A 24,036-nucleotide genomic window follows, 5' to 3' on the forward strand; every position below is an offset into this window, starting at 1 on the left:
TTAATTCTTCTAATCCAGGAACAGAGGATATCTTTCCATTTCTTTGTATCATTTCCAAATTCCTTCATCGGTATTTATAGTTTTCAGAGTATAGGTCTTTCACCTTCTTGATTAAGTTTATTCCCAGATATTTTATTCTTTTTAATGTGATCATAAATGGGACTGCTTCCTCAATTTCTTTTTCTGATAGTTCATTATTAGTGTATAGAAAAGCATCAGATTTCTGCAAATTAATCACAGAGTTCTGTATATTAACATGCCAAAGGCTAACTGAGTGTCTTTTTGTCCCATAGCCATGGACACAGAAGAGTCTATCTCTAATGAGCTCCTGCTGAGAGGCAAAAATGGGCAAGATCTCCAAGAGATGTTGAGAGAAGCAGGATTGGCAGTTGAGTACTGGTTGCCCAAGCTGCAGGAACACCTGAATGTGACCTGTGCCCAAGCCTTACAACACCTAGGAGAAAAAGAACTCCAGAAGCTGCAATCCCAGGCACAACATCCCTGGGAGAAAAGGGCCCTGGAGAAGCTGTTTAACCTGTCATACTCAAATAATCTTTCAGAGTTACAGGAGTGTCAGGTGGAAACACTAAAGAAAAGGCATAAGCAGGCAGAACAGTCACTGGAGGAGCTAAGAGAGATGCTGGCAGAACGCAGGCAGCGACAGGAAGAGGCAGTGACGAAAAAGGAAGCAGAGCTGATGCAGGCAATGGAGATCCTCCCAGAGTTCTGGCCACGTCCCGAAAAGTCCCTAAGAGACATCACAGAAAACATGCTGGGACAACTCAAACTTATGGAGGGGACACTGTCTCACAGGAAGAACCTTCCAGATAGAGAGCTGGTGCGACATGCATCTGGAGGACTAGCCCTTCAGGGAATTTACAAAACCAGTAATCAAAGGAGCCTGATAGAGAAGAAAGAGGAGCTACTCAGTGTCCCCAAGGAGTTCTCACTCTGTGGCCCTGAGCAGAGTACACGGATGGAAACAAAGGAATTTACATCTTCTCAAAAAGAATCCATGTTCACCCAGGCTGTAGAGAAGCTGGGCTTCAGTGTAACTGCCTCAGCAAAGGGTGGAGGTTGGGGATTTAGCCTGGAAGCTGCTATGAATCAGAGCAAACATTCAGAATCCAAGGAAACCCAACAGTCACATTCTAAGCACTCTTACTTCTGCTCAACCAAGTTCAGCTACATACCACTGGCCTCCTGCCACTTTCCCATTGACCAGCTCCAGTTCTCCAAGGCTGCTCTACAGGAATTGAAATGCATTGAAGACCTTTCAGGTCAGCCAGAAGACCCAGACAAACTTCCCTTGCTGAGGCACAGGACTGAAGCCTTCTTCCAAAGGTTTGGCTCTCATGCTAACCAGGGCCCTCTGCACCTGGGAGGAATCTACTGGTGGAAAGCCATTTCAGAGGGCTTCCAAAGTGAGCAGCTGGCAGAAGTGAAACAGCAAGCTGCAGAGGCCCTGGATATTTACATAAGGGGCAGCTACAGTGGCTTTGGAGTGAATGTTGCTGCAGGTGTGGATGTGTCAGACTCTCATTCAAAGACAGCCTCTCAGAGAACCACCTTCCAAAATCTCCAAACCAAAGTCCAATTATCTGTGGCCCAGACAGGTGGCCCACCAGAAGCAAATGGCCTTTCACAGTGGAAAGCTGGCCTAGTTGCCAATAATCAAACCTGGTGTGTCATTGACCGGGGAATTCAGCTGGTGCCCGTTTGGGACATCATCCTCACCAGCCACCGAAGCGATTTTAAGGATCCTCATCAGGTAGCTAACTACCTGAAAGACAGCTACACTGCTCTGACTGGTCTTACTGCCCAGATCCAGGAGGGAGAAGAATTACTGAGTGTTGAGAAGGAGGCTAGGCTTTTCCTAGAGGATGTGAAATCCTGGGAGGTATCTGATCCTGAAGAGCAGCTTAAAAAGCTGATAAATTTCATGCAAAGATTGAGTGAAAAAAAAAAAAGTTATAACGCTTGGACTAATATATGCCTCACAGATAGGGGTCTGCAGAATTTTCTGGTAGACACTGTCAACTCCTGCAAAAAGTATTCCATTTATGAAACTAGATTTATTAAATTGCAGCTGTGCAGCCTTTTGGATCCTCACATCTACAAAGTGACAAACTTTCCTCAGGCTCATTCCATCATGCAGTGGATATTTCAGTCAGAACCAAAGGAAGAGAATGTCAATATCACCCAATTTTCTGAATTAATTAAAATCTTTAAAAAAAACCAGAATGACCTTATAGAAGTAAAGGCCAAGTCTGAATCTACAGAATCAGTGGAGGAAGCTCAAAGGAAGGTGACTTACGAGGTCAGCTTGTCTCTTGGCTGCTTCTTGAGATACCTCCAAGAAACGGGGCAGCCAGACACACACATCTTGCTACTTTTGATTGCAGCTGGTGCAGGATATCATGTGGTAAACAATACATTTCAGTATGTCCTTGGATGTGATGAGTTAGACTTCCTAATGGATAAAATGCAAACTGCCCTAGATAAATATCAAGAGCTCAAAAATATTTGCAACTACAAGGCTCAGGCATTCCTGGTGCTCACAGGTCTGACAGCTACACTTGGCATCAAAGTTGCTTCTCCAGAGGAGAAAACAGAACGCTTGGCATTAGTAAGACATCACATGGGACAATCTTTGTCTAAAGAAGTTGTACATGTCCTCACCAAACTTGGGGCAGATCATGATTGGGAAAACCTAGAAAAAGACTTGAGATTGCTCATTGATGGGGATTATGAGGGCACTGTCTCTTCATTGCAAATGGAGGATGTGAAAAAACAATTGCAAAGTCTCTTCCATGGAAAGAAACAGTCCCATGAACCACATGATAATGAAAGTAACAAACGGGAGGTCATAGAAAACACAGCCTTCCTAGAAATACTCCAGCGTCTAGGCCTGGAACATTACTACCCAAAAAGGATGAGCAGAGCTAACTTCCATGTGATCTACAAGAATCCTGTGTACAACACCCAGCCCTGCTCTGAAAGAGAGCTTCCCTTCTATTTCCTACAGAAGCTACTGATGTTGGATTATGGGCTGAGATACCTGATCATCAAGGATGATGAACACACAGAGAAGCAAGTCTACCTAAGCACCTCAAATCAAGAAAAGGAGGCTTTTGATCCATATGAAGATCTGTTTGAAGACAGTAATAGCACCACTAATCCTTCAGCAGCCACTAATGCCAGGCCCTACATTCACCCTATGGATATACAGATGGCAATACTTCACTGTGCAGATGATTTTGCCAGACAATACATTTTGGCCAAACTTTCCATCTGTCAGTTTGCCCTCCCCCTTCTCATACCTAATCCTTGCAATGCTCAAATTGAATTCTCTCTCTGGTCTCTCAGTCAAATTAGGAGGAGCTGGCAGCAAGCAGGGAAATCAATAAAAGAGGAGAAGGACAATTACAAAAATCAGCAGATGTGTCGTGTCTCTACCCCCATTGTGTCTTTTATTAGAGTTGGAAATGGCTTCTCTGCCTCCAAATCTCAGATCATGAACTGTCTTCTCAGTAAAAGGAAACATGATGTCTTTTTTCACCGACATTGCAAAGGGAGCAGCACAGACTGTCTCTTGATGGGAGGTGTGGTGGAAGTTGCCTGGTTTTGTCCTGGGGGTGAAGATCAGGACAGGTTTGACAACTGCCTGACCTTCATCAATCTTCATGGCGATGCAAAGGAACATGAGAAGCAACTTGCCTTTTTGCAGGAGGTCTCTTCTCTCATTGTGGTCCTCATGTCAACTTCTGATGACAATAAAGAAACACGAAAAATTGTCCGTGACCTGTGTCAGAAATCAAAAACTTTAATCTGTTTGCTTGATGATAAAGAAAAACCCATGGTAAATAACTCTGGCCCAAGAGTAAGAATTGGGATCAGGAACAGAAATGAGGCAGAATTAATAGAGGAGCTCACAACTACAATCAGACGTTTGTTAGAGCTTTCTGACACTGCACTCAGCTTGGAGAACTGTGCCCAAATTGCTCGCAAGCAAGGATTGCTTATTGATGAAGACCAGAGAGAATGCAAGGAGGCCAAAGAAAAGGCAGAGATTCTAATGGCCCTACTGGGAGAAATGGAAATACCTCAGATGAAGGAAAATTTACTACCCCTTCAGGGAAAACTGTGGCAACTTTGGTGTAAAAAGGACAAAGAACTCTATCATCTGAGAGAAAAAGGGAATCGAAGCATTGAACAACACAAGAGTGAGATTGAGACAGATAAACAAAGGATACGATGTCAACAGTTGAGAAAAGCCTTTCCTCTCAACGATTTAATGCATTCTGTCCTTGAAATTCTCCAAAATCATTCAGAAACTCAAACCAAACTCTACTTCTTGCAATGGCTGAGTGTGTTTTTAGATAATTTGACTGCAGGACACGTGGAAAAACTAAATGAGAAGAAAAAGGCATTGTGGTCACTGGTCCAAAAAGAAAAGAAAGAGGCACCAAAGAGCAACTCTCTGAAAGGCTCGCAAAATGAGATAGAAGTTATCTCCAGAGAGATTAGTGACTGCACCTTGGGAATTGAGCAACTTCTCAGAGAAGTTGGCCAGATCTATGAAGCTCTGGCAGAAGCTTCATCCATGAAAGATACCCTATTTCTCTCCCTTCCCCACATTGCTGCAGATCTGATGCTATCTGGTTTTCCCATTGAGCTGATGGATGGGGACGCTTCTTATGTGCCCCTGAGGTGGGTGGCAGCTGTTTTTGACAAGGTCTCTGAGAAACTTGGAAACAAACGGCTCTTTGTTCTCTCTGTCCTTGGCCTGCAGAGCTCAGGGAAGTCCACCCTGCTGAATACACTTTTTGGGCTGCAGTTCACTGTCAGTGCTGGGAGGTGTACCCGGGGGGCCTACATGCAGCTTCTGAAGGTGGAGGAGACATTCGCAAAGGAACTTGGCTTTGACTTTGTGCTTGTTGTGGACACAGAAGGACTTCGGGCCCCAGAACTCAGCAACAAGTCCCAGAATCGTGACAATGAGTTGGCAACCTTTGTCATCGGACTTGGAAACTTGACTCTGATCAATATTTTTGGGGAAAATCCATCAGAAATGCAAGATATTCTACAAATAGTTGTCCAAGCTTTTCTGAGAATGAAACAAGTAAAAATCTCGCCAAGTTGCCTCTTTGTTCATCAGAATGTGGGAGAAGTTACAGCTAAAGACCAAACTATGGAAGGACGAAGGCGGCTAGAGCAGAGACTGGATGAAATGGCAGCAACAGCAGCTGAAGAAGAGCAGTGCTCAGATGTAACCCGCTTTCGTGATGTCATTAAGTTTGATGTTAATACCCATGTCTACTACTTTGCTCACCTCTGGGATGGCAATCCCCCAATGGCCCCTCCCAATCCTCGTTATAGCCACAATGTCCAAGAACTGAAAAGCAGAATTCTTGTGACTGCCCAACAGGAATCTAGGGGAAGCATCATGAAGATATCAGATGTAAAATTCCGAGTTCAAGATTTATGGAGAGCCCTATTGAATGAAAACTTTATTTTCAGTTTCAGGAATACCCGAGAGGTCATGGCCATGAGCAAACTGGAAACCATGTATAACTACTGGACATGGGAGTTGAGGAGTCATGTGCTGAACATACAGGACCAGCTGATCAACCAGATTCAGAATGAAAAAATCCAGACACTCGAAACACACACACTTGAGGCTCCAGTTACAGAGAAATATGAAGCCATCAAGCAAGAACTTGAAAAATATTTTAATGAAGACCCAGATAGTGAAGTGCTGGTACAGTGGAAAGGAAATTTTGAAAATAAGCTAAGAATCCTTAAAGAGGCATTCATTTTAGACAGCCAAAGAAAAGCCAAAGAACTTCTTAGTTTTAAAAAGAATCAAGAAAAACTACATAACAAAAAATCAGGTTATGAAAAGGAATTATTGGAAAAAAGCCGAGAGTTGGCTTTAACTCTAAAGGGTACCCAATTGAGTGAGGAAGAGCTACGTGAGAAATTCAACCCACTTTGGAGTAAATGGGTCTATGATTTGTCCTCAACTCACCCTCTAATCACAGAGCCTAAAATTGAAGTGGATTCTGAAAACATCCTTTTGGATTATTTCAAAAAGGAGAAAGACATGGCAAGCATACTGAGGAAAAATTCTGGAGAAAACTTTGAAATCAAATATGACAAACATATCAAAATGAACAAGAAATATTTGAACTTAGTTACAATGACATTAGAGGCCCAGGATAAAGAGTCCATAAATATGACTACTAACCGCATTGTTTCAAAAGTTAATGAAATTATTAACAACATTTGTAGGCAAAAGCATGATTACAATCCAAGTTATTTCTATGAAATCCTGAGAATAATAGATGAGGAGGTGAAATCTGCACCCACTAAGGAAAGATACACATTTACAAGAAAATATGAAATAGACTTATCCTTGTGTTTATTCCAAAGAGCATCAATGAAGTTTCATGATATGCACAAGGTATTCAAGAGAGCAAATGATCCTGTAAACTATCTGGAAAGCAAGAGAGATGATTTCTTCATGAGTTTTAAGATCTCTTGTCAGGGAGCAACCTCAATTAAAACATTTGTTGATTTTCTGTGGCACAAACTCACCACTGCTGTCTCCAACACCATAAAGAAAAACATGGCCCGCAAAATTGCCGGGGACATGCAAGCCACCTGCCTGGCATTCAATGGAAACAGGGCTAACCTGGAGAAACACATTCTCATCTCTCTGGCAGAAGAGGAAAATTTTGATAATTATTGGCAGTACCTTCATAATCCGGAATCATTTTTTAAGAATTACATTGAAAACCACATTAAAAGATATTGCTCTGACAAAGGAAGTGAAAAAATGAAGATATTTTTAAAAATAAGTTCAGATGAAATCAAGAATGCCATCCTCTCAGCTATTCAGGCATCCACAGCAGTAGCTAAAGATAAAAGCAGCACTGTGTCTGGGTGGTTGGATTTGTTCTGTGATCACCTGGGGAGTAACTTGATCTTTCCACGAAAAGACTTGATAAGCATTGAACACCAGGAGATAAAAGATATTGACTTTCTCAAAGAAGCCATGAGTAAAGCTTTGCATCCTGAAATGAAGAGAGTAGAACAGAATGATTTGTATACGCTTGTAGAAGAAATCGTTCCTGAAATCCAGAAAATGCTCACTGAACATCTCTGTGGCTGCTGGAAGCAGTGTCCCTGCTGTAGTGCAATTTGTACAAACACAATCCCTATGCATGATGGAGACCACAGTGTTCCCTTCCATCGTCCACAGGCTGTCAGTGGAGGATGGTGGTACAAAACAGACCATTTTGTCATTGATTGCTGTACCAGTATGGTAGCAAGTGATTGTTTTTTGGTTTTGGGAGATGGCAGGAAAGTCCCATTTAAGAACTATCGACAGGCAGGAGGGGAATATGCCAGGTGGAGTATCACCCCAGACACATCCACCCAGCCATACTGGAAATGGTTTGTCTGTCACTTCAGATTAAAGCTACAAGAAAAATATCTCAAAAGATTTACAGATAAAGGTAAAATTCCTGATGCATGGAACAAAATCATAAAACAGGATGTGCTTAATGACTTGAAAAAAAATTAATACTCAATGACCACAAAACAGCCCCAGTATCTGAACAAAGGAGGCACATTACCTGAGGAAGCCTAAAATATCACCCACTCATAAGGAAAACCTCCCTTATATCAATTTTTTTCAATTGAAACATCTAAAACTAAATCAGTTGACAGCAAGAGTTGAAGACTTGCTAAGAACTTCATTTTTCTTTGCCTCAATTCCTTTTGCTTTAAAAACAGATTACTAAAATATATGAGTACATGATAAAATCAAATAAAATCCATTTAAAATACCTACTTCATATTTTAAACTATTCTGAATGTTATTTTTTATTTTTAAAATATAATGTTATTTAAAATCACAAGAAAGTCATCTTCATAGAGAGATGTTAAAATCATTGCAGACTGCCACAAATTCTATAGAATAACTATATAGTTTAACCAATATACAGTTCTTGACTGGAATCTACAAATTCTCTTCAGTTCTAAGTTTATTTTTTTTACCCTCAGAAAATTGTGAGGAAGAGTTATTCATGCCTGAATGCAAAAACATTCATGGAAAATTCATGATTCCCAATTCCCAAATATAGTGCTTTTTAGGGATATCCTGTTATAGGAAATGAAAACAAAACAAAACAGAAACTTGACCAGGATAGAGCCTGCATCAATTCTGGAAACATTATTCAACAAATATGGAAAATAGAAGTTAAATAACTTTTTCTTATTTAACCATCATCCTCTTCTTCCCTGGTGCCTTGGCACTTGCCTGTGTATGTTTTTTTAAAAAGGAAAAGAAAAAATTCACAGGAGCTTAGGTATTCAAAGCCTAGAGCTATGTACAAGTCTAAGAAGTTAATGGAACAAGATTTATGACCAGGTAAAAAGGGCCATTTTAATCAAGGCTGTGGACAAGGTCAAATTTGATTAAGCCATGATCATTTAATCATTAATGATTAAAAAAAACTATTCCTTCAAGACTAAAATATCAAAAAATATATAGTTTTGTGTGGTGATATTTCAATAAGAGATGCTTTTTACGTATTAAAAGGTAAGAAAATGCTTATCTCCAAATCAGGCACCCTTGTGACTTTTCACAGTATTTGAGCCATAATAGGGTCATGATCAGAAATAAAAATGAAGAACATGCTGAAGCCAACCAAGGATCTGAGAGGGTAAGGAAATCTCCCTTCTGCAAACTTTTACCTTCTAAAGCAATGACTTTTGCTAGGTTCTCAAAGCTGATGATCTGAAGGAATCCTGATGCAAAAAAAAGGATTATTCATGCCTGACATAAGGGTATCCATTGGCTTCCATTTCAGGGTACACTGTCTACCCCTCCATAGCCAGTGAAAACAGACAGTACAAAGAGCAGTCAAAGGACTTGGATCTTCAGAGCTGGGAGACAGGAGTGTTCACTCTGCTATCTTTGTGCCCCAGGGCTTCAAGCATACTCTCAGTTTCAGGTCAAATGACCATGTTTCCAGAGGAAATCCGGGAACAGAAAAACTATATGGAAAACAGGTGTTCCTGGACAGTAGGGTTTCCCTTTTGTTCTCTAAAAAAATACCTCACTGAGAGTTGGAACTAATAGGATAAAGTTGAAATAGTGATAAAAACAGAACCCATGAATATAGCACCTGTCTCTGACATAGCTGCATCCTTGATAACTGCAATGTTAACATTTGCTGAATGTCTTTCATATTTGTTTAATGAATCCATTAAAACTTTTAACTAAAAAGTATTATATATCAGATATTAACTTTGCTTTTTCAAGCCAAATTGTTGTTCATAAAAAAATAAATTTTTTGATAAATTCCTCAGGCATTTAACTAGAGTGATTATAAAATGAAATTCAGAGGCTGTATCAAGAACCCAAAATGGCTAGACATAAGTTGGGAATGCGAGAAGATGGCTATATATGAATGTGGTCTTCTGTGATAGTAGTGGAGAGTAAAGTGCCATCAACGTAGGGTGAGGATTAAAGGGTCAGTGGGCTGAGGTCACTGAGGGAGATCTTAGGAACAGTGGAGTAGGGTGAATGGAGTCAGTAGGGATGAGAATCATATGGTCATCAAAAATGGGAGATGATGGGCCCAGTGTAGGTCACAGATTAGAGATGGCCAGAGTTGTAAGGTCAATAGAGGTATGTATGGTGGTATGGTTCACATGGTCAGTGGAACAGGTCTCTCAGAGTCACTGAAAGTGGGGATCATGGAAACACAGGAATTGGGGGTCACCATGTCAATAGACTTCAGGGATTTCCAGAGTAAGTTAAGCAAGAGAGGACAAGGCCTGCAGGGATGGGGCTAGGAGGGTGCTGGATTCTAAGACAAGATCAAATAACATGAATAAAAGGTGAGCTGCTTAAATGAAGCTAGAAATTTGCACTAAAAAGATTTTTACTTAGGTCTCCCTCCCTCTCTCTCTCTCTCTGAGAAAGGATATAAATACGGGAAGGTCAATTGAATGTGTTATGGATGAAATATTTCTGTCATCCATAAATTCATATGTTGAAGCCCTAATCCCCAGTGTGATTTTAGAGGGGGCCTTGGGAGATAATTAGGGTGATATAAGTTCATGAGGGAAGGGTCCTCATGATGAGATTAAGGTCCTTATAAGAAGAGACATCAGAGATATCTCTCTCCCTTCCCAGGAGCATGAATCAAGGAAAGATCATATGAGCACACTGCAATATGTGTAATAAGGCCAGCCAGGAAGAGAGCTCTCATCAGGAACCAAATCAGCCAACATCTTGATCTTAGATGCTCTAGAACTGGAAGAAATAAATTTCCATTGTCTAAGACACCTGGTCTGTAGTGTTTTGTTATGGCGGCCCAAGCTGACTAAGATGAGGTGTGCCTAAAAATTGGCCCCCTTAAGGTTTGGGATGCTTTTCCCTTAGACTATGGATAAAGACATATGAAACATAAAACTTTTAATTTTTCCCCTTCCTTCAAATCTGTAATTATCTTTAATCATTCTCTTTATAATCAGTCTAACCCTTCAGTAAGGTCTAAAAAAGCCATTCAGCCCTTTCTAGTAGTGCTGTGACACATAAATAGACAAAACAGTGAAGGAAAGTGTGAGCACTACCAATAACAGTATCATGATAATGACTGTACTGATACCTTTGCAGTAGTAGTAACTGTGACATCTTGGGCAGGTAGTGTAACCTCTCTTTGTTCAAGTGCCCTGTCTGTAAAAGAGTGCATTTCTCATTCTGCTACTGGGAAGAATAAATGAATTCCTATTTAAAAAACATTTAACAGAAGCAAACACAGAGTACTTTATAAGTTATTATTATGTTATACTGCCACTCCTAAGTTCCTTATTCCTTTGCATTTGAGTAACATTTTATTAGGAACACATTGATGGGTTAAGATAGTCTCATCTGAGGTTCATCGGCAGGAATATTCAACCAGGACCCCTTGGGAAATCACAATTGAGAACATAGTAAGTTCTCAATAAATGTGGTTATAACTTATGGCTCAAAATGCATCTTGATATATCGATGTCCCGCAGTACTTTATCTGTAGTTATACCTCTTTCAAAAACTAATCCAGGGCTTCCCTGGTGGCGCAGTGGTTGAGAATCCGCCTGCCGATGCAGGAGACACGGGTTTGTGCCCTGGTCTGGGAAGATCCCACATGCCGCGGAGCAACTAAGCCCGTGAGCTATGGCCGCTAGGCCTGCGCGTCCGGAGCCTGTGCTCCGCAACGGGAGAGGCCACAACAGTGAGAGGCCCGCGTACCGCAAAAAAAAAAAAAAAAAAAAAAAAAAAACTAATCCATCAGTCAAAGACTTAGACAAGTCATTGTCACAATTCTTTAACAGCATAGAAGATAATATGTCTTAGGTTCTTCAAATGGTCCGAGACATGGATTCACACACAATTGATTTATTAGAAAAGCTACCCCAGTAAAAAAAGAATAAGGGGAAGCAAGAGGGGGAATGTAACTTAAGGTGAGGGAATAAATTAGTAGGTATGCAAGTTTTGAGAGGTAGAAAATGTCATCTTTCAATTCTAGTTAACAAACACAAACTTGAAAATTAGACTGTTTGGTTTTGAATAGGACTTCCACCACTTAGTAGCTGTGTGACCTTGAATGACTTTCTCAACCTGTCTCTGCTTCATTTTCATCCATAAAATGGTGCCACCTCATAGAAGTGTAAGGATTTCTTGAGATATCCCTGGCACAGCATATATGTTCCAATAATAGTAGGTGGTGGTAGTAGTAGTAGTAGTACTAGTAGCAGCAGCAGCAGCAGAAAAGCAACAAAAGTCATGTCAAAAGAAGAACTTACTATAGTTATTAAAATTATTATCATTTCCATTACAATGAAATGTGTTTATGCCTGTACCACATTCTCAGCTGTAAATTCCTGAAAAAGAGTTCATGTCTTGTTCATCTCCATATGCTCGGCATGTAGAATGGTATTTACCCCAATGTAGGTGATGAATCATGGCTCTTAAGTGCAATTGAGGACAAGCTTACTAAATACTGGAGTTGGAAGTGGAGACAGTTCGAAGGAAAAGAGAGAAATCAAAGATGATGTTGATATTTCAAACAGGGATAATGCGGCTGACATCAACTAAATAAAGGTCACCAATGGCCTCCACTTTGCTAAATCCAATTTTTTTTTTTTTGCGCGCGGGCCTCTCACTGTTGTGGCCTCTCCCATTGTGGAGCACAGGTTCCGGACGCGAGGCTCAGCGGCCATGGCTCACAGTCCTAGCCGCTCCGCGGCATGTGGGATCTTCCCGGACTAGGGCATGAACCCGCGTCCCCTGCATTGACAGGCGGACTCTCAACCACTGCGCCACCAGGGAAGCCCAATCCAATTCTTTATTCACAGTCATATACATGACCTACCAGCATCATTTGGTCCCTCTCATCTCCCTGAAACACTTTTTTTTTTTTTTTTTTTTTTGCAGTACGTGGGGCCTCTCACTGTTGTGGCCTCTCCCGTAGCGGAGCACAGGCTCCAGACGCGAAGCTCAGCGGCCATGGCTCACAGTCCTAGCTGCTCCGCGGCATGTGGGATCTTCACAGACCAGGGCACGAACCCGTGTCCCCTGCATCGGCAGGCGGACTCTCAACCACTGCGCCACCAGGGAAGCCAAGCCCTGAAACAGTTCTTTTACTTGGATTTGAGAATACTGCACTCTTGCTTCTCTCCTCCTATGTCACTCTTCTTTACTGCTTCTTCCACTTCTATCAGTCTCTCAATGCTAATATACCCCAAGTGCTCAATCTTGGGTCTTCCTTCTATATCTAGACTCTCTCTCTTAAGGGGTCATCAGTCCTCATTGCATTAAATACCACCTATACACTGATGACTCCTAATACATTTGTCTCACCACACCTCTCACTAAATGTTGAATACATGCCTACTCACCATCTCCACTTGGATGTCTCAAAGACATCTCAAGCTTAACATGCCCAAAACTGGATTCTAAATATCCCCTCACTCAAACGCTGCTCTTATCTATAGGCTTCCTCTTCTTAGTTAAAGGCTAATCCATTGTTTCAATCCCATGGGCCAAAAAATACTCTAAATCATCCATAATTCTTCTTACCCACTCATTCATTGATAAATCCTGTGAAATCTACTGTCAAAATATATCTAAAATCTAGCCATTTACCACCACTCCACTGCAGGCACTGAGGCTCAATAGCCTCCTAACAGATTACCATAACAATATCCAACATAGCAGTCAGAAAGCTTTTTTTAATGTAAGCTAGATCATTTTAATCCTTTGTTCAAAACCCTGAAATCTCCAGTTTTCATTCAGTGTGAAAGTCATCACAAGAGTCGTCAAGGCCCGATGTGATGTGATGTGATGTGATGCAACTCCTATTACCATTCTGATCTACTTCTATCCCCCTTAGTCACTCACTACAGCCATTCTCAAAACCACTGATAAAAAGATGACTGAGTCCCCAGGATTAAAGACCCTGCAGCACTGTGGCAAATATATATTATAATGATCCCTAAAGGGACCTACAGATATTTATTCAGATAAATATGCACTGGGGAAAGGGGAGTACCCGGACATTTTGAGAATTATTAGACACAAGGTCTGAGTTGACACTGACATCTAGAGAAACAAAGTATGATTATTCATAACTGGAAGCTAGGTAATAAATGGGGTCTTTCCTAGACTAAAGTAAAGCTCACATACAGTCCACTGGGTTGACAGACCCACAGAGTGGTCTGTCCCCAGTCCCTGAATGTATAATTGAGGAAGGACAAACTTGGCAGTTGGACTAACCCCCAAATTGGGTTCTTGTCCTATGTGGTAAGTGCTTTCAAAATGAGAAAGCCTAAGCAGAAGTCTTCAGAATTGCCCTCCACTCTGGCAAGTTAATAAATCTTTAAAAAAATCACAACACAGGGGATGGCAAAGATTAGTACCACCATTAAAAACCTAAAGCGGTGGTTATCCCTACCATGTCTCCATTTAATTAGCCAGTTTGTCTCTTGCAATAACAGATGGATCCTAAAAATTTCTTGTGAATTGCTGCTAGCTTATCCAATGGTAGCCCCTACTGCAGGTTCTGTACTGGCCAAGGTAGTATTGCTAGAGCTAAGATAGTATTTGCCACTGATTTGGCAAATGCATTCTTTTCTATTTCAGTGGTAAGAGATTACTAGAAACACTTCACATTCATGAAATGGACAAATATATTTACTTAGAGTTTTGTCCCAGGGCTCTACTAACTCTCCTGCTTTCTGTCATAAGACAATCCTAAAGAAAGGGGACCATCCCAGAGAACATCACACTGATCAGTTATATGATGACATCATGCCAATTGACCAGGAAAGTAAGAGGTGGCTAGTAAGTTGGTGGCCTTGTTAAGACATGTGCTCCAGAGGAAGGGAAACCAGCCCTACAGAGGTTCAGGGACCTGCCCATAACAAAAGTTTTTAAGGGTCCAATGGTCACGATATCCCCTCCAAATTAAAAGACAAATAATTGCATCTTGTATTCCCTACAATAAAAAATAAAGCACAGCACCTGGCAGGCCTCTTTGATTTGGGGAAGCAACACATTCCACACCTAGGAATACTTCTCTGGTCCATATCAGGTGACAAGGAAGTCCACCATCTTTGAATGGGGTCTAGAGGAGGAAAGGATTCTCCAATAGTTTCAGGCTGTGGTGCAAGTTGACCAAAGGCTGAGCCATGATCCAGCAGAGCCTATGGGGTTGGAGGTGTCAATTTTGATAAAAGATTCACTGTGGAGTTCATGCCAGGGATCAGCAAACCATGGCGCATGGGTTGAACTAGTATGCCACCATTTTTGGAAAACATATTTTATAAAAATGCCTCCATATTCATTCATTTGAATATTGTTTATAGATGCTTTCACACTACAAAAGCAGAGTTGAGTAGTTGAAACAAATAACATATGGTTGACAAAGTCTCAGATATTTTCTATGGCTCATTATAGAAAAAGTTTGTTTATGCTTTGTTTATGGTAGGCCCCAGCAAGAGAATCATGATGCAGGGGTTCTGGAGTAAGGCCATGTCATCTGCACCAGAGAATTATATGCCTTTTGAGAAACAGCTCCTGGTCTGTCACTGATCCCTGGTAGTTATGGAATGCTTGACCATGAGGCACAAACTGATCATGTGACTGAAAACGCCCATTTTGAGCTGGGTTATGTTGGACCCACCAAGGCTTACTGTCAGAAAGGCCCAGCAGCAATTCATGGTAAGATACAAATGGTATATCCTAGATCAAGTTTGTTCAGGAACAGAGGACATTATTAATCATGAACAGGTAGCCCCAACCCCCATGTCACCTACCACAGTTGCACCCGGAATCCTCCCCCAGGTCACATTTATAGCTTTATGGGGGTCACATCCAAACATCTAAAGGAATAAAAAAAAGCTCAACCTCGATTTATGGACAGGTCAGCCTCATATTGGGTACAACCTAAAAATGGATGGTAGCTGCATAAAAACCACATTTGTAAACAGCCTTGAAAAACAGTAGAGAGGAAAAAAAAATCTTCCCAAATAGAATAATTGCAAATGTTGCTCTTAGTCATTGGCTTTGTATGATAAGAGAAGTAGCATGAGGTGAGAGTATGTACAAATTCCTAGGAAGTTGCCAGTAAGAAATTAGAAGCCTTTGGGTAGAGCATGTGCATGGACATACAGCAGTGGGCACAAAGTGTGAAGAACTTTATATCACACATGCCCACCAGAAAGCACCCACCACTGAAGGGACACTGGACAACCAGGTTGGAAAAATGTGACCAGTTCATATTATCTGTTTTTCCTCATCAACCCCCCAAGAACTGGCATGATAGGCACATAAATGAAATGGTAAGGACAGTAGATATATAGGCTATGCATGGACGCAATAACAGGAACCAAGGCTGATCTAGCTAACACTGCCTCTCAATGTCCAACTTCCAACAACAGAGACCTATGCTGAACCACCAATATGTCATTATTCTCAAAAAGTCCAAATAGATGCTTGTTGGCAAGTCAATTTCATTTTACTCCTTCTACCCTGCAAGGTCCAACACTTCATCAACATGGGGATTGATACCTATTCTGGGTATGAGTTTGCCTTTCCTGTTTGCAGAGGCTTGATTAACACCACTATCTAGAGATGTACAAAATTCCTGATCCACAGGTATGGTACCCAGACAGTTGAGGATAAGGGAAAGCTAGAATTCATAGTGAAGGAAGAAATTGCCTTTGCTTACACCCCCAAGACCAAAGGAAGCAATATAGGCTATAGTTCACTTCTAACCTTCCTCTTCTAAGTTTCTCCTCAGGAAGAGAGGCCCATGGACAACAAGGAGGAATTGCCCTCCAAACATGTTTGGAAGGTAAATCTATATGGTATAAGAACTAGACTCTGCTGGTCATGAAGATGCACCACTTAGATCTCATTCAATAAAAACTTCTGTGAGTAGAGGTAACTGAGAGCCTCCACTGCCCACCTGTTTGGATCTATCAGGGCATTCACACCGAGGCCACACCTCCCCCAGGCTGCCCTCAATGACTCAGCATGGAAAAGCCCAATCTTGCTCATCATGGAGTTCCTTTAACTAGCAATCATTGCTCAGGATTCCCTATAGGCCTGGCCAGGATTTGTCCTAAATTCACTGTGGTCTGAGACTTTTTACCAAACCCTTCTTTCCCCCTCTCCTTTCTCAGGTGTCAGACCAGCATTGTGGTCTGAAGGATTCCCTTGCTTTCATTGCTTTCTCCTCTTATACCTTTCACAGGCATTTCATCCAATAAATCTCTTACATGTCTAATCCCATCTTGGCATCTGCTTCTTGAAGGACCAAACTGACATTAAAACCCCCTCACACTTTTATTTACTTAAATTATTTTGGAAATCTTTCATTACCAACACATATGAACTGCTTCATTCTGTTCACTGATTTCACTGATGCACAATGTTTTATTTAACCAGATGCTGATGGTCATTTAGGTTTATCTCCTAATTTGACTATTACAAAAATAAAAATGCCACAATGATGAATATATCTGAAGAATAGTTTTCACTTAAGTTGTAGAAATTGTTCAATCATATAATAAGTAATTTTGGGGATTTCCCTGGTGGCACAGTGGTTAAGAATCGACCTTCCAATACAGAGGACATGGGTTCGAGCCCTGGTCAGGGAAGATCCCACATGCCGCGGACCAACTAAGCCCGTGTGCCACAACTACTGAGCCTGCATGCCACAACTACTGAAGCCTGCACAGCACCTAGAGCCTATGCTCCACAACAGGAGAAGCCACTGCAAAGATAGACCTGCACACCACAACGAAGAGTAGACCCCACATGCCACAACTAGAGAAAGCCCATGCACAGCAACAAAGACCCAAAGCAGCCAAAAATAAATAAATTAAACAAAAAAGTAATTTTTAATTTTCATAGATACTGCAGTATCTAACACATCCTTTATCTTTGTTTTCATATGCTCACCAACCCCTTTGAATCATCAAGTTTTTAAAAAATAGTATCTCACATTCTAAAATTTCCTGTTATTTCATTGTTAGTAACATTAGGATCCTTTCACTTATTTACAAGCTATTGATACTTTGTTATTCTTTCTGCTTACTGTTGTCATTTGCTTCTTTCTCTCTTGAGTTGTTCATTTTTTAAATTATTTATTTGTAAGACCTTTCATATATTAAGTAAATTAGTACTCTTTCTCACATAGGGGTTGCAAATATTTATTTTACAGTTGACACCTTTCTTTTGACTTTGTATAATGCATTTCTTAACTTACAGAAATGAGTTTTATGTAGTCACAGGTACATATCTTTTCCTTTCTGGTTATATGGTTGTTTCTTGCTTGGAATGGCATTCTCCATATCAATAATAATAACACCACCAACAAGAATAATAATAAAACATTTCATTTTCTTCTAGTATATTTATCAATTTTTGGACTTTTTTGAAATTGTACTTTTAAAAAAAATTTTTTATTTTTTAGCTGCGTTGGGTCTTCATTGCTGCGCGTGGGCTTTCTCTAGTTGCAGTGAGTGGGGGCTACTCTTTGTTGTGGTGCATGGGTTTCTCCTTGTAGTGGCTTCTCTTGTTGCAGAGCACTGGCTCTAGGCATGCAGGCTTCAGTAGTTGTAGCTCACGGGCTCTAGAGCGCAGGCTCAGTAGTTGTGGCACTAGGGCTTAGTTGCTCCACGGTATGTGGGATCTTCCCAGATGAGGGCTTGAACCCGTGTCCCCTGCACTGGCAGGAGGACCCGTGTCCACTGCGCCACCAGGGAAGTCCTGAAATTGTACTTTACTGTAAGTTATTTTGGTAAAATAAATAAGGTAGAGGGTCAATATTATTTTCTTATGGCCATGTAGTTTTTGAATAATCCAATTTTTGTCACTTGTTTTAAATAAAATTTTAATCATAAAAAGAGTCAATATGACTCCTTTTATGGACTTTCAAGGATTAGTACCAAACCCTTTTTAAGTATGAAGTTTCCTTTATTTGTGAATATCTTGCAAGAATAGTACAAGCTTATATCTTCTATCTTCTAATTTCCTTGACTGCTCATTCATGTATTTCTCTGAATATATCAACTTGACTAATTCCAAACATAAATGTTATACATTTATTGAGATTGACTTAAATGTATACTTAAATTTAAGAACAATATATTCCTTTACAGCAAAAAAGCTTCCTCAGAAAAATGCATCTCATTTATTCAGTATTTTATGTACCAGCCAAAGGCTTTAGATATTTCTCCAGAACAGTAGTATGTACATTTCTCATTAAATCTAGTCCAATTTGTTATCTCTCTTCAGTTACCACTGCATACGAAATCAACTTTTCTATTATATTTACTGACCACATATTTTTTACATATAAAAAATCATTTATAATTGATACTGATAAAAGCTTTAAAACATTGATTTTTAAATATTAATCTTATACCAAATAACGGAATAATTTTATTATACTTATTCTCTGGTTCTCAATTGATTACATTGGTTTTCCAGGTTTGATATTTTATCACTTGTAAACAAGCAGGCACCCACTTTCTCAATTTGTATTAAGTCTTTTTGTTCTTATCATGTCTCATTAATTTGCTTAGATATAACAATGTTAAGTAAAGTGGATGAAGTATCATAGTAAAGTGGTGAGCATCTTTGTTTTCTTAGCCTTAGTGAAAATACTTTTGGCTTTTCACCATTAAAGAGGACATGAGTTTCTTATTTGAGATATGTATTTCTACCATTCTATAGAAGTGTCTACCTATGCCTACATTATTAAGAATTTTACTCATAAATGGATATGTATTTTTATTATATGCATTTTCTGTAGCCACAGAAAAGATAATATTTCCTAATAGTGAACAAGCCATACTTCGCACTTGTGTATTTTATTTTGTAATGTTTGTGTATTCTATTTGCTAACTGGAATTAGAATGTTGACCCAATTATTCATAAGTGAGATTAATAAGTACATTTATTTTGAATATTTTTGTCAGTTTGTAGTAGTAATAATAATAATAGCAACAACAATAACAGTAGCACATATCTCTTATGCACTTACTCTATACCAAACATTCAAAGAGTTTTAGGTGTATTAACTCACTTATACCTTACAACAACAACATGTAAGCACTGTTTTTATCCCCTTTTTAATAGAAAGAAACTGATGCCAAGGAGGTTAAATAACTTAACTAACATCATCATACTGCTAGTAAATGATGATGCCAGAATTTGAATACAGGTGGCCTGATTCCATAGCTGTCACTTTTAACCACAATAGCATCTGTAAAGTAATTTAGAGGATTTCCTTCTCTCTTAAAGTTTGGGAATTGTTCTTATATCACAGGCATTACTTTTCTTTGAAGTCTAATAGAATTCCCTTTTTAACTATCTGGGCCTAATTCATTTATCTCATTCCACTCTGTTTGTAAGGAAAGAGAAAAAGACACAGACAATGTTTTGACACCTTTCTCAATTACTTTCATGACAATTATTTTACTTAGGTTTTCTATTCCTTTAATGTAGATGGCTCAAACAAATTGTGCATTTCAAACAAAATTTCCAGTGGACTAAAAAGGCTGAGAAACTTCTAGGCAATGTAAAGTACACGGCCTCTAACTGACAGCTATATATATATATATATATATATACACACACATATACATATACATGAAACCTGATACATATATATGTAGAGATATAGGTAAATTATACAGATAGATATAGATATAGACATGTGAAACTTAGCATATGTGAAAAAGGAAGTTTGTTTTTAAGTAAATTTTTCCAACAATACCTGAAAAATCCCTAAGACCACAGACAGCTGGATCAGGGAACTGTAGTGCTCATGCTATGCTCAGGGTGAAAGTTAAAGAGCTACAGAAAAGCTGAACCAGTCCCAGGAATCAGAGCTGTGGCCTTCCATTCTAGGATAAAGCCACAAGAAAAATTCTCTCACTAAAGAGAATAAGAGAGTCATATGAAAAATTCCAAAGGCAGCATCAGGGACTGACACAGAAACAGACTGATGCTCTCAAATAACCTCCAGCCTTTGCAATGGCCATGGATTCCTCACACAGAGAATCTAAGTACCTGGGTAACCAGTAGAGCAGCCCATCTGATGAGTATACTTGCCTTCTCATAATTAGCCTCTGCAACTGCTATTAGGAGAATCATAATTTTCACATTCACTGGGGAAATTCATGCCATCTACTGGTACAGGCCAATCCAACTGAAAACCACTAAAACAGCTAAAGAAGAAGGTAATGTCAGCATCATGGCAGCATGAGACATTCCCTCTGTCTCTTCCCTTCAATCTACAACAAGTAAAATATTTATTAACTCAACAAAGTTTCCTCTGTTTAACACACTAGTATGCCAAAGAGTTCCACACATCTGTACATCTAAATGTGGGTGAACTAGAAAACATAAAGGAGGCAGACCAGGTTAACAGTGGAGGTGGTGCCTATAATCCTGGACCCCCAGATACAACAATTGAGCCCAAATCCCCAGAGAACCCAGTAGCAAGAGGGGAGTAGTGCACATGACTCCAACTTCCCAGGCATGATGCCCACAGCCACAGGGAACTGGGCAGCAGCAACAGTAGAGCCTGATACCCTGTCTCTCCAGCAGTGGAAGTATCCATGACTCTGCACCACTTCCCCACCTGCAGTAGTGGTACCCACAAACCTGACAATCGTGGACATGGCAGAGGCACCCACAACCCCAGCTTCTCCCCACCTTTCCTTACTATGACAGAGCCTATGAACCTGATGACTCTAGGTGAAACAGAGGTAACTGCCATCTGAGTGTCCCATGTGGCAACACCAGTGATAACAGCAGCACTGGCAGCAGCAAGTCACTGGCAACCTTGGAGGCACAAACAACAACAACAAAGGCACAGGACAAAATCCCTGACAGAGACAGAGGGTGGAAAGTGTAGACACTCATATTTAACCAGGGGTAGTTCAGGTAAAAGAAACCAGAAACCTCTGCTATAGTGCCACCTACTGAAAAACAAAAGGAAGTGCTCTAGTGCTCTAATTACTCATCTGTTGAGTAATTAGAATCAAGTGAAAAAAGCTCTGCCTAAAGAAAGGTATTCACTACTTCAAATGCACCAGCAGATAAACAGCTCATCAAGCACTATGAAAAACCATGGTAACACAGTATAACAAAAATAACATGACAATCCTTCAGAAACCAAACTTAAAGACACAAAATAATGTGTTCTAACTGACAAAGAACTCAAAATAGTTGTCATAAAGAAACTCAATGAGCTACAAGAAAACTCAGAAAGGCAGTTCAATTAGCTCAGAAATAAAATTAATGAACAGAGGAATATTTACCAAAGAGACTAAAAATCTACAAAACAACCAAACAGAAATCCTGGAACTGAAGAACTCAAGAAATGAGACAACACACTAGAAAGCATTAGAACAGACTGTATTGAAGAGAGAACTAGCAAGCTCAAAGACAGAAATCTAGAAATGACACAGGTAGAAGTGAAAAGAACTAAATTTTTTTAAAAGAAGAAATTCTACATGAACTATCCAACTCTATTAGGAAAGGCAACATAAGTACAATGGTATCCCCTAGGAAAAGAGAGGGAAAAGAGTGCATTTAAAGAAATAATAACTGATGGGGCTTCCCTGGTGGCGCAGTGGTTGAGAGTCCGCCTGCCGATGCAGGGGACACGGGTTCGTGCCCTGGTCCGGGAGGATCCCATGTGCCGCGGAGCGGCTGGGCCCGTGAGCCATGGCCGCTGGGCCTGTGCGTCCGGAGCCTGTGCTCCGCAACGGGAGAGGCCACAACAGTGAGAGGCCCGCATACCGAAAAAAAAAAAAAAAAAAAAAAAAAAAAAAAAAAAGAAATAATAACTGAGAAGTTGTCAAATCTGGGGAAGGAACTGGATGTACAAGTCCATGAAGCTAAGAGAACACCTAATTACTGCAATGCAAAAAGACCTTCTCAAAAACATTAGAGTAAAACTGTCAAAAGTCAATAACAAAGAAACAATTTTTAAGGTAGCTTGGGAATAAAGAACTTATATAGAACAACCAGAAAACAAAAGATAAAATGGTAGTACTAAGTCCTCATTCATCAATAATCATCCTAAATATAAATGGGTTAAATCACGAATCAAAAGACACAGAGTAGCTGGATGAATTAAAATCCAAGACCCAGCTATATGTTGCCTCCAAAAGACTCACTTCAGCTCTAAAAATAAACATAGGTTCAAAATAAAGGGTTGGAGGGCTTCCCTGGTGGCGCAGTGGTTGAGAGTCTGCCTGCCGACGCAGGGGACACGGGTTCATGTCCCGGTCCGGGAGGATCCCACATGCCACAAAGCAGCTGGGCCCATGAGCCATGGCCGCTGAGCCTGTGCATCCGGAGCCTGTGCTCCACAATGGGAGAGGCCACAACAGTGAGAGGCCCTTGTACCATTTAAAAAATAAAAGGGGGCTGGAGGAAGATACTCCGAGTAAATGGCCCACCCCTCAAGCCAAGGCCTCCTCCACTGGTGCAGACTCCAGGGTCCTGAGCGCTGCCACCACCAAAGCCTCCTTTGACCACACACATGCACTGCCCACACCAAAGCCTCCTCCAGAATCTGCCCTGGGTGCCCCAGCCTGAGACAGCAAGATGCCAATGCTGGTGGGGGCTGAGTTCTAAAAAGTGGGGTTAGGATAGTGGATCCAGGGAGAGGACCGCTGTTGGCTATGCAGAGACAACCTACGGGGACAGAAGTGAGGGGCTCCATGGCTGGGAATGCTCCAAGAGGAAGTGTAGTCTGCTTTGGAAATGAGGCATGACTGTTGAGTGGTGCCCAAGGGGCAGGGCTGCCATTGCAAACCCCCTCCCCACCCGATGACCGCTGCCTCCGCAGGCACTGGGAGGAACTCCCACCAGAGTGAGCATGTCCCAGTCTGTTGCATCTTCCTGCCCGTCTCTGTCATCACAGGAACTTTGCGCATGCCCCAGCTGTGTCCACCTTATCCCTCCCTGGCCTGAGTGATTAAGTGCCCCAATCAGCAGCTGCTTTTGCCCCCTCCCACCTTGGTGGGGAACAGACTACTGAGGGGGGCCTGCATGCAGAACTGGGGCCAAAACCAAAGCTGAGCCCCAGGGGCTATGTGACTAAGGCAGAGGAATGCAAATCTCTCTGTGAAGCTGCACAAGCTGCAAAATAAATCCTTATGATCTTCTTGGTAAACCCTGCATCTGTGGAATATCTGAATGGATGAGAACTCCCACAACTGAGACTGGCCTAACTTTGGAAGCTGTGGACTTCGGGGAAAGTACACATGAGAGTTGGGCCAGGTCAGAGTCTGAGCTGCCCCCACAGTGATCACAGTGGATCCAGAGACCTACCTAGAGGTACTGGAGGGCCTTTTTGGGGAGGTGGGGTTTGGATGTGGCTGACTGGGCGGGGGTAAGGACACTGACAGTGGATGCCTCAGGAAAATATA

General features: G+C 40.9%; 2 protein-coding genes across 7 annotated transcripts in view; one reads left to right on the top strand and one right to left on the bottom strand.

Moving 5' to 3' along the window:
* The window catches only part of LOC131759438 (interferon-induced very large GTPase 1-like), a 32,364-nt gene extending 21,995 nt beyond the window's left edge, over window positions 1-10,369 (top strand). The window contains exon 3 of the mRNA XM_059068528.2: window positions 294-10,369. Coding sequence (XP_058924511.1) covers window positions 296-7,594 — 7,299 coding nt within the window. The 5' untranslated portion in view covers window positions 294-295 and the 3' untranslated portion in view covers window positions 7,595-10,369. The remainder of the gene's footprint in view (window positions 1-293) is intronic.
* Window positions 1-24,036, bottom strand: part of ZNF215 (zinc finger protein 215) — a 206,603-nt gene that overhangs the window by 138,428 nt on the left and 44,139 nt on the right. The window contains exon 3 of one of the 6 annotated variants that reach the window (XM_067038735.1): window positions 3,721-3,805. The exons of the other annotated variants lie outside the window; for them this stretch is intronic. The gene's annotated coding sequence lies outside the window, so the exon portion shown is untranslated. The remainder of the gene's footprint in view (window positions 1-3,720; window positions 3,806-24,036) is intronic. 6 annotated transcript variants of the gene reach the window in all.

Source organism: Kogia breviceps, chromosome 7, assembly GCF_026419965.1.
Source record: "Kogia breviceps isolate mKogBre1 chromosome 7, mKogBre1 haplotype 1, whole genome shotgun sequence".
NCBI lineage: Eukaryota > Metazoa > Chordata > Mammalia > Artiodactyla > Physeteridae > Kogia > Kogia breviceps.